The sequence below is a fragment of the Chinchilla lanigera genome, unplaced genomic scaffold, assembly GCF_000276665.1.
Source record: "Chinchilla lanigera isolate Chin_1 unplaced genomic scaffold, ChiLan1.0 scaffold00100, whole genome shotgun sequence".
NCBI classification, from domain to species: Eukaryota; Metazoa; Chordata; class Mammalia; order Rodentia; family Chinchillidae; genus Chinchilla; species Chinchilla lanigera.
In genome coordinates, this window is record NW_004955501.1 from 2487408 (window position 1) to 2498714 (window position 11307).

The following is an 11307-nucleotide window of genomic DNA, read 5'->3' on the forward strand; positions in this document are numbered from 1 at the left end:
ATAATTTTGCAGGACCCTATCTCTAAATAAATTAAAAATGAAAAGGGCTGGAAACATAGCTCAGTGACAAGGCTCTAGTCTTAATCCCCAGGACCACCAGAAGAAAAGAAAAAAACACCCTAGTCCACTGCTGATTCTTATCTGGCTCAATTACTGCCATGCCTGCTGCCAAATGGGGATTTTTCTAATTTTAATCTTCCTCCCAGGGATGTTTTAAATTACTATTTAGGAAGATCTGTATTGTGATCTAGAGGTTACTTTGTAATTATGCCTTTGCTGTTTATCTTAATCTTCCTGAACTGATTTGTCTCTAAGAATATTTTTTGATTCACAGCAATCAATGAACTGATTCTCCTATGCTCTCTCCATCGTCCAATTTTGAGTAGCATTTGTTTCAACTAAACATTTATACATCACTTGCCACCCTTATCCCAAAATAAACTAAAAAGCAGGCACTGCTAAACATCAGTCACCAAGTGCTTCCTGAGAACCAGATGCCACGTGAGGCCGCATGCACCTCCTCTCAATTGGCTCAACAATCCAACAGAGCAGATAAGAAGCCTCCTATCCTCCCCGCATGAAGCCATTACCGCCCTCTAGAGGCAGAATGTGAACCCAGGCCAGCCAGAGTTTGAAAGCCACTATTTGGATTAAGATCTTAAATGTCCCTTGGAGGTGCATATGCTAAAGGCTGTCTCCAGTCTGTAGCATTATTGGGAGGCAGCAGAGCCTTCAAGGGGGGTGTGGTGGTGGTGGCTAGTGAAGCAAGTTAGGTGCCCTGGAGTGGGACACGGACTCTAGCTCTTTCCTGCTTCCTGGATGCCATGAGCTGAGTTCTGCCTCCTGATACACACCATGAAGCTCTGCCCTACCACAGGTCCAGAGCAAAGGGCCATGGGACCATGGCCTGAAACCTCTGAAATCATGACCCATAATAATTTTTCTTCCTCACAAGTTGATTATCTCAAGTATTTTGTCACAGCAACAGAAAGCTGACTGAAACAGCCACTCTGTCACATATAAGCTAAGAAGGAAAACTGACCTAGGTCATAAAGGTCAGATCTTCACAGCTTTACAGACATCATGGAAGTGGGAAGGGGCAGGGTCTGGACACCAATGTTGATGCCCACAAGCTCCCCAAAGTAAGGGAAGAGAAGGATGAGGTGAGCAGGACAACCAGGCTCTGGGACAGGTGGAACACACAGAGCCACTAAGTGGGTTCCAGGGAATAAGAACTGCTCAGGGCAATGTGTGTTGTGAGGAGGACATTAGGCATCTATAGAGGCCTCTATTTGCCCAGCACCACCTCCTTACCAACCCAGGATCTGCTACACCAAGGTACACATGGCTCCTGCCCACCACACTTCCACACATGTCCTGACATCATCACAGGACATGCTTTGTACTCTCCTTTCCCTAGAAGGCAAAGTACCCTAATTAAGAGGCCCCCAACAGAGGTATCTAAGTTACTTTCTCAGTGTCAAGCCAAAAAACCTAACCCCCAAAATTAAAGGAGGAAAGGTTTATTTTAGCTCATGGTTTGTAGAGGTGTCAGTCTATAGTCGGCTGGCTCCAAGGCAGGGTGGTATGGCAGAGGAGAAACAGTCCATGGAAAGGCAGGCAGGAAGCAGCAAGCAACAGCCTTCTGGACTTTTGTCCCACCCAGGCTATGAGCCTACTGGTTGGAGCCACCCACACCCAGGGTGGGCCTTCCTATCATCCACACCTAGAACTATGCTAAACTAATCAAGGGATTAATTCAGTTATCACACATCCATAATCCATATCCATATACCCCAGATCCATCCACCTCTGCAAAGTCCCACCTATGAGAACATGAGGCTTTGGAGGGGACATCTAGATGCACACTATAATAGTACCTAATGGAGACTGTCCCCACCTCACTCCAGATTCAGGACATGACCCCTAATCTGTGCCTCAAAGTGCATTCTAAAGAGCCCTGGGCTCTGCCAGTCTGACAGCGCCTCCTCCCTCTCTGGGCCATCAGGACAGCCTCAGCTACTAGCTCTTCCTAGTACATGCTATTCGGGGGCCTCTGGTCCCATGCCCACCCCATGCCCACTTCTGCAGACACCGAGGCCAAGGCCAACACTTCCTCATTAGGCCAAAGCATACGAGGATGCAGTTGAGTAAGGACAGGCAAGCAAAACTCTTACCGAATGTATGATATCCAGCATGTCATAGGCTTTGGTAGATTCCAGAGGGACAACTGTGTCAAGCTCAGGAACCAGACGGTCGCTGGAAAAGAAGCAGTCATCATCAACATAGGAAGAGCCTGCCACCTTCTGTGGGAGTGGGAAAGGAAAGGAAGAGATACTGCTTGGGGGTTGGGCTGGCTGTGCCCTGTCAGACTTACAAAGATGTACATTAAGAGGAACATGTACAATGCCAACCCAGAATACTTCCCAGTTTTTGAAGGGTTTTTGGTAGTAGCGGTGGTGATGGCTGCTGTTGAGATTGTGGGGATCCAACCTAAAGGTACCCTACCATTGAGCTACATCTGCAGTTTTTTTTTTTTTTTTTTTTTTTTTGAGACTGGTTCTTGCTAAGTTGCCCAGGCTGGGCTTGAACTTCTGATTCTCCTGCAGCAGCCTCCTACAGTGCTGAGATTACACATGTGCACCACCATGCCCAAGTATTCTTCTAAGAGTAAAAACAAGGCTTACTCCCCTGAATGTGGTTTTTCTCTACCCTCTGAATATGTCCCACATCCTAGATACTGCATGACACTAAAGGGCTTGTACTGAACAAGACATAGCCGGGGAAGATCCCAGTCTAAATTCCCATGACATTAAAAACAAAAGAACAAAGGCGTAAAGACACAGAGAGTTCTGCAAAAACAGCTGTGGGTGCACATCTCCTGCTGGAAGGGTAACCTGGCATTATGGTTTGTGTCCAGATTTCCCGCAAAGACTCCAGACAAAGTGTGCATTTTTCTGATGTCCAGAGGCTTTGCTTAAGACTGAGATTAAGGGTGGCAGACTAATTAATCCGGCAGAAGAAATTTCAAGGCAGTCAAATATTGAGGTGGTGGCACAGCTACTGCTGGGGGCCTTTAACCAGATTTATGTTGAGAATCAAGAGCAAAGAGCCCAGCGGAATGATTTAAAACATTTGGAGTTTGGCCAGAAAGGAAGTTACAGTAAAACTGTACACTGCAAAGAGAGAGCAGAGGAGATCTTGACTGTTAAGAGGAATAGAATAAAAAAAAAGATAGTCTGAAGCCGTCACAAGAAGCAGTAGGACTCCATCCTTTGTAGCTTCAAAATTGCAAAAGTGAAAAACTTTGCTTTGAGAAGAGAACTCCAGAGCACCACACTCAAGAATGGCAGTAGCCTAGAGAATCTGTTCCTCGGGATTCAGTTCAGACTGCTCAGCAATCTAAGCACTCTACCCTGGCAGCCAAGAGAGGGAAGCCTGGCTATTGCTCCAGCTGGCAGCAGACCGTGGTGTCACCCACCTGGCACTGGTTTTGGTGCATGTAGAATACAAGAGTTGTTAGGTCAGGAAGGATTCAGAACAGGGCCAGATTTCAGAACAAGGCCTTGGAGGCCAGGCAGTGCTCCTGACAGGGCAGTGTATGAAGATGTGAGTGTGAAGCCAAAGAGGCAGTGGAGACCCCAGAAGTTTGGAGAAACCAGGAACACGGATTATCTGAGGAAGGCTGCAAGGAGGGAGCAGAGTGGGCCCCGGAGAGGGGCCATGGGAGCTACAACCACAGACAGTGCAATAGAGCCAAAGTCACCCAAACCTTTTGGAGTTCACATCTTGCCACAGATTGCCTTGGATGCTGCACATGGAACTACAGGACTTAATGTTTGCCCTGCCGCATTTTGGACTTGCTTTGGCCCCAATCCTTTGTATCCCCGTTTGTAACTTTTGGAATAGAAATGTCTAAATTGTGTCATTGAATGTTGGAAGTATTTAACTTTCTTTTCAGGGGCTCACAGCTAACAGTCTGCCTTAAATCTCAGAGGAGACTTTGTTTGTTTGTTTGTTTGTTTGTTTTTGGTTTTTCTCCAGTACCGGAACCGATCTCACGACCTTGAGCTTGCCAGGCAGGCACTTTGCCGCTGAGCTAAATCCCCAGCCCCTCAGAGGAGACTTTGGACTTAAGACTCTTCAGCAAAAGTCTTAAGGCCACTGGTGTGTTCCCTGCAAGGTGGGCCGTAGGGACATGACTTCAGCGTTTCTCTGAATCAGTAAGGGTCACCATGTGGGGGGCCCAGGTTCAACTCATGAGGCTCCAACAAGGGTGGCATGCCAGAGGAGCATCACAGAGAAGAAACAGTCCATGGCAAAGCAGGGCAGGCAGAAGGCAGCCAGCAATGAAGTAGCAAGCAACAGGCAACAGATGACAGACAGCAACAGCACTTTCTGTCCCTTATATTCTACTCTGGCTACACGCCCTGAGGGCGCGTAGCACTCACACCCAGGTTAGGCCTTCCCACTATCCACACCCAGAACTATGCCAAACTGATCAGTGGACTAATTTAGTAATCAGACACCCTAAATCCCAGCATTACACACTCTAGATCCAGCCACCTCTGAAAAGAGCCCCACCTATGAGTGCTGGAGGCTTTTGACATCTAGACACAAGCCATAACAGGGGGGAACAAAGGACGGGGGTAGAAGGAAGGGAAGGAAGGGAAAAGGAAAAAAAAAGAGAAGAGAAGAAAAATGTGGAAAGAAAGCTTTTGTAAATGGGGAGGGGAAGAAGGACTGAGCGAGGGGAGGGAAATGGGGAAAAAAACACATTTATGTACAGGTACAAATTCCCTACAATGAAGGTGATCAATATGTATGACAGACACGTACTAATAAAAAAAAAAAGGTTTTTTTTAAACCCTTCCAATCCAAGTTTGGAAACCCCAGAGTGTCTCTGAGAAAGCAGAATTGTGTGCCTCACCGCCTGCACCAAAGCCCCCATCAGATGCGGCCGTGCATGCACCCAGACAAAGACAAATCACCCTGGCAAATGGGGGAAGGGGCCCTGGCCTCAGCCTACCTGGGATCGTGGCACTCAAGGACAGGAGCCGGGTCCTGACAGCTGAGGGGCAGGTAGTTGAAGAATTCGCGGAGGTTACACAGGGCATCCACATCATTCTCAAAAGCCCTGTGGGCCACACCTGCAAAGAAGGGAGGATAATGGACCAGGGTGCTTGTCCTACATCTCTTATCCACACAGCTGCCAGAGGGAGCTGAAATCATGTCTCTACTGCCACCCCCTGCTGCGTGCGCAAGCAGACCAGTCCTCCTCTGGCCCCAAGCTTCGCACAAGCTGGCTCTCCCTGCAGTCTCTTCCCCGACTACCCACACAGTGAACTCCTTCAAATCTACTCAGCTCTCACCCTCACAGTGAGGTCACCCTGACCACCCTTTGTGAAATGTCCTATGCCAACCCGCTTTACCCTGTTCTAATTTTCCCAGAGCATGTATCACCTTCACACACACTACATAAGGTACTGATTTACAATGTTTTCCATCTTCTGTTTCTTCTACTAGAATATAAGCCCCGTATCGGTAGAGTTTTGTGCCGCTGTTCTTCTGTCCACAGATGTAACTTCACACATAGACACTCAACGAATATTTACTGAATGAATACAAAGCATTTTCAAGGTGCCCTTTTTTTTTTTTTTTTGTCCTTTTGAGATGGGGTTTCATTTTGCAGTTCAGGCTGACCTTGAACTCATTTTGTAGCCCAGGCTGGCCTCAAATTCCCAATGACACTCCTGCCTCAGCCTCCGAAGTGCTGGAATTATAGGCGTGTGCCCCCACACCCAGCAACATGACCATTCTTTCTTTTATGAAGTATTTATAAATCAGTATAACAGATTTGAAAGACAGCCTGGCAATTCTTGGCAGTTTAAACACAGTTCAATCCTTAGTACCTTCAAAAGCCAAACAAACCTAAACATAGCTATTTCGCCTAGAAATTCCACTTTGAGGTTCATTCCAAAGAGAAATGAAAACATATGCCCACACAAAATATTTATGAGAAGAAAATGGAAACAATCCAAATGTCTACTAACTGGTCAATGGGTAAACAAAATGTGGTAAGACTGGGGGTGTAGCTCAGCAGTACAGCACTTGTCTAACAAGCACAAGGCCCTGCTTTGATGGACGCAGTACAGCAAAAAGGAAAAAAAATACAATAAAAGCCAGATATGACGGCACACACTATGGAAGGCTGAGGCAGGAAGACTAAAAGTTCCAGCTCAGGCTGAGCAGTTTAGCAACTCAGCAAGACCCTGTCTCAAAATTTAAAAATGGAAGCCAGTGTAGTGGGTCATACCTGTAATTCCAGCACTCGGGAGACTGAGGCAGGAGGATCACAAGTTTGGGGTCAGCTTGGGCTACATAATGTTCAAGGCCAGTGAATATATAGTAAAATACTGTCTCAAAAAACCAAAAATAATTAACTGATTTTTTAAAGGGCTGGGGACATAACTCAGTGCAAAGGTCATAGGTTTAATCCCTACTACTGCCAAAAAAAAAGTTGTATACTATTATGCATTGCAATATTATGCAGCCATAAAAAGGAATGAAGTACTGATTCATGATAAACTTTTTAAAATGTGCAAAGTAAAGAAACTAGCCACAAAAAATAAATGTTGCAATGATTTTATTTATAATGAAGTATCCAAAAGAGGCAAATCCATAGAAACAGAGAGTAGGGTTGTCTGGAGCTAGAGTCCTTAGGTTGCATGGGGTATAACTGCTAGTAAATATAGCATTCCTTCTTTAGAGTAATGAAAATGTTCCAAAATTGATTAAGAGAATCATTAATCCACTCTGATTATATTAACAACACTGAACACTAAGTAGCTAAAATACATGGTGAATTGTCAAAAAAAGAAAGACAGACCAAGTATGGTGGCACAGACCTGTAATCCCAGCACTCCGGAGGCTGAGGCAGGAGGATCGTTGCAAGTTCGAGACCAGCATGGGCTACAAAGTGAGCTCAAGGCCAGCCTGAACTGCACAGTGAGACCCTATCTCAAAAAGACAAAAACAAAAAAAAAGACAGAACAAAATGGCACAATGGAAGGCCAAGGTGAAGAGCACCTTTTGGGTCTTTATTCAGGCCCAGAAAGGATACGAAATATCGCCTTTAAAATCCAACAGCCACACGTGGTGGCACACATCTGTAATCCCAGTTACTAAGAAGACTGAGGCAAGGGAGATCATAAGTTTGAAGCCAGCCTGGGCAACTTAGCAAGAACCTGTCTCAAAATAAAATAAAAAACAAAGAGGCTGGCGATGTACAGCTCAGTGGGAGAGCGCTTGCCTAGCATGTGTAAGATCCTGTGTTCAACCCCCAATACAGCAAAAATACTCCCTAAATCATGCTACAGAAGAAAATGCAGTGTCACAGGTGACATTCACTACTTACTTTAAGCTGTCAAGTGAAAGAAATAGTATAGGAAAAACATGTATACACACACGATCGCATATATGCATGCGTGTTCTGCTGTCTCTGAAAAACGCTATGGAGTATAATCAAGCTCAGTGGTGATTATCTGTACTGACACAGTTTCTACTGACAGGGAGTTTTTCTCCTGTATGTTCTATTACAAACATTAATACTTTGGAAATAAAGGACTGGACATTTAGTCAAATGAGAGATACCATCAAGACTCCACATACAACCCAGGAAGAAAGACAACAGTCAGTGACACCCCAGGCCAGAGCAGCACGGAAGACTGCCGTGGTGGAGGGGAAGAACCTGTCCAGTTCCAGTCCTGTGGACTGAATGGAGCTGATGGGTGAGGGAAAGAAATGAGTCAAGGCTGATGCCAACCTGAGATGGGAAGGACAACTTTTGTGGTTAGAAGATCAAGAACTCTGACTTTTTGAAACAACGTATTTCAGCCAGGCATGGCAGCACACACCCATAATCCCAGCACTCTGGAGGCTGAGGCAGTAGATCACCCCAAGTTCAAGACTTGGCCTGGGCTACCCAGTAAGTTCAAGGCTGGCCTGGACTATAGTCTCCTGTCCCAAAAAGCAAAAATAAATAAAAAGTGTATGTCATCAATATAAGACTTCTCTAATAAAAACACCTCTACTTTATAGACACTGAGAAATAAATACTGACAATTAGATAATCACCAATGCTTTAAAGCACAGTACAATCTGGTTCGAGAATCAGTCACCCCAGGCTTCTACCACTCTGTAATCTAGCTAGGAAGTAATTTCTCCTGTCTTCAGTTATACGGCTTGCTCTGCGGTAGACCACTGTTTCACAGCTTGATGCTTTTTTCCCAAGAAAATACAGAATTGTCATTAGCCCCACAGTAAATGTGTCTTCACTAATGTGAGAATCATTCCCAGCTCTCACCAGTTCTAGGCCTTCACAAAACCCATGCATTTTAAACTCAGCTGTTTACTGTGTGCAGAGGTTAACAATGACGATGGTCCAGGGACATAACACAGTGGTCGGGTGCTTGCCTAGCATGTGTGAATCCCTGGATGAGATCCACAATGCCACACGTACACACCCAGAGGACCAAAGTCAGGAATGCATGGGATAGGATAAATACATTAAGACTATGCCTCCCAGCGGGAACAGGTGAAATCTAACTAAGACATACTCCCTAAATCTGAGGGGAAAAAAGTGTCACAAATCATATTTTTATAAAAGTTAAATCACATACATCAAGTCATAACAAAAACTAGCTTTAAATTTCTGTAAAAACTATCAAAGCAGGGCCTGGAGTGCAGCTCAGTGACAGGGTGGTTGCCTAGCACGAGGAAGGCCCAGGTTTGATCCAGCATGGAACAAAAAATCAGTGTAAGAGGTGTGACCTAAAAATATGGTGACCGTCTCTGGCAACTTTAAATGGGTTTTTGGTCCTAATTATCAGCATAAACCTGGCTGAAAGCCACCAAGGAGACCAACATGGAAGAGCAAAGACCAGCAGCAAAAGACAGCCTCTCTAGGACCTGGAAACAAGATACCTGGAAAATAACAACTTGGTGAAGAAAAAAAAATAAAAAATGGAACTCTGGGAATCAGGAGGGAACTAACAGGAGCTAGAAACTACAGAGAAGCTGGAGAAGCAGCACAACTCAGAGAAGAGACTGAAGCCTTCAGGACAGCTCACCTGGCTCCCGTGGATACAAGGTGAGCCCACAGAGGTTTGGCAGCACCAGCTCCAAGAAAAACCCACACTTCAAACTACCAAAAACAAAAACAAAAACAAAAAAAAAAAAAGGAATTTTTTTACTCTAAAAATGACTCCTTCTATAAGCCAGGCTAGAGTTGGAGGAAAAAATCCAATGCACCACCCATATTTGAGAGGGTTTAACCAGGAGTCACTTTGAGAAGTTAACTGTTTAACAATGAGCCACAGAATAACTACAGACAATCATACTTCAGGGTTCCTGGGGTCACCCTACCACAGTGACTGGGTGGGAGATGACAACAAGAGACAGTTACAGAGAGGGCACAGGGTAGAAAATTTTAAGATAAGACCAGGAAGAACCATGGGGACTCCATTTCCAGTGGTAAGAAGCCAGGCCAAGAATGTGGCTTTCAAGAGGAGGTAGGTCTGAAAGTGCTGGTATTAAGCCCGCTCCATTGCCAACTTTCCGCACAGAACTCATTAGTCTGTTTCCCTTCCCCATCTACCAATGTGAGCAAGTACTATATATGGTTTGGCTTGGGTGGTTGCCACAGCCCAGGGTGTATGGACAGAGGAGCCACTAGGGTAGAAGGACACCTCCAAACATACAGCTCTTAAACCTAAGCAGAGAAAACCATGGCTTACAGTGCACACAGTGACACAAAAAGTGGGAATGGTCAGAGTATGTACAGCTCTAGGCCGTACGCCAGTGACTAACCATGCCCAGTGGGAGAGATGGGGCAGGGTTCAGCATTCACACCCAAAAATGTGACTGTGGAAACAAAATAGTTCTTTGTAGTGACTATTTCACCCCTGTATCTGGTGGATTCCAATACTACAGGCCCTAAAAGAAAACTCACTCAAAACCACAGAGGAATTTTTAATTCATGTTTTTCCTTTTTTCTTTTCTTTTTTCTTTGCTTTTTTTCTGGTTTGTTCTTTTCTGTTACTTTGGTCAAATTCTATTAATTTGGTCAAATTCTATTAATTTTCTTTTACTCAATAGAATCCTCTATCTCACTTTTCACACCTCCTCATCCTCCTTGTCCTTATCTTTCAAATTTTACTCCTTTCGTTTTCCCATTTTCCCACCCCCTCTATACTAGCATTACTATTAAGCTTTATTAATCTTTAGATATTTAATCAACTCTATGCTATCACTTGTGAATTCTTTTCTATTATCAATGGCAACAGCTGTTGTATTCAGTAGATAATTACTGTATATCAATATTTGCTTTGTCTTTGTGTCTATAATTACCAACCTCAACTCTTACTGGTTCTTACAGTATGCCAATATTCAATACGTCTTTGACTCTATTACCGTTGCTTGCTTTGCTGCTATTTCCAGAGTAGCACAGCTATTGCTATTGACTGCTTTTCTCTAGATGCTAATATCTGGACTGTTTTTGTGCCATCAACAATTTCATGGCTCACTTCTCGAGACCTGGGTGCTGGGCCAATTACGTTGTACTCTCTATTCCCAAATTAACACAGGTGGTTGGATCTTGGGACAGAAGCAAAGGCTTATAGTTAACCATGCCCGGTGTGCCTCATTGAAAAATGGACGCTAATGAGATCACCACAATCAACCCACAAACCTCAGCACATGCACGCAAAAAACTAAAACATGTTTAGTATTTCAATTTTTAAAAATCCACTAAAGACACACTGCCATTGTTCTCCTCATGGTACTCTCCACTTCAAACACATCATTCTTGCCACTTCTTTTTCATTCAGAGTTTTATGGTTTCTAAGACTTTTTCTTTTTAAAAAAAAAATGGGGCAGGGGCAAGTATATATAGCTCAGTAGCACGGGCACCTGCCTCGCACGTGCAAGGTCCTGAGTTTAATTCCGGTACCCTACTCAAAAAACTTTTATTAGTACATGTTTTAAGTGCATAATGATTACATTCATCATGGGGAATTGGTACACGTACCTAACACATCTTAGTTCATTTTTCATTTCTTTCCCCTCCCCTTCTTCCTCACTCCCTCCATCTCTGGTTCCCTTCCCATTTACAAAAGATCTGTCTGCCTGTTTCCAATTATCTATCTTTTTTCCAATTATCTTTTATTTTGCTATTTATACTTTGAAATTCTCATGTAACAGAAACCATTGTGTGCATCATTTCTTTCATTTAAAATTAGGGTCTTG

The 11307-nt window shown here is 44.2% G+C and overlaps 1 protein-coding gene across 1 annotated transcript in view; it reads right to left on the reverse strand.

The window, feature by feature from the left end:
- Positions 1 to 11307, reverse strand: part of Pccb (propionyl CoA carboxylase, beta polypeptide) — an 88778-nt gene that overhangs the window by 13078 nt on the left and 64393 nt on the right. The window contains exons 8-9 of the mRNA XM_005406779.2: positions 5030 to 5150; positions 2178 to 2259 (exon numbers count right to left, since the gene is read on the reverse strand). Coding sequence (XP_005406836.1) covers positions 2178 to 2259; positions 5030 to 5150 — 203 coding nt within the window. The remainder of the gene's footprint in view (positions 1 to 2177; positions 2260 to 5029; positions 5151 to 11307) is intronic.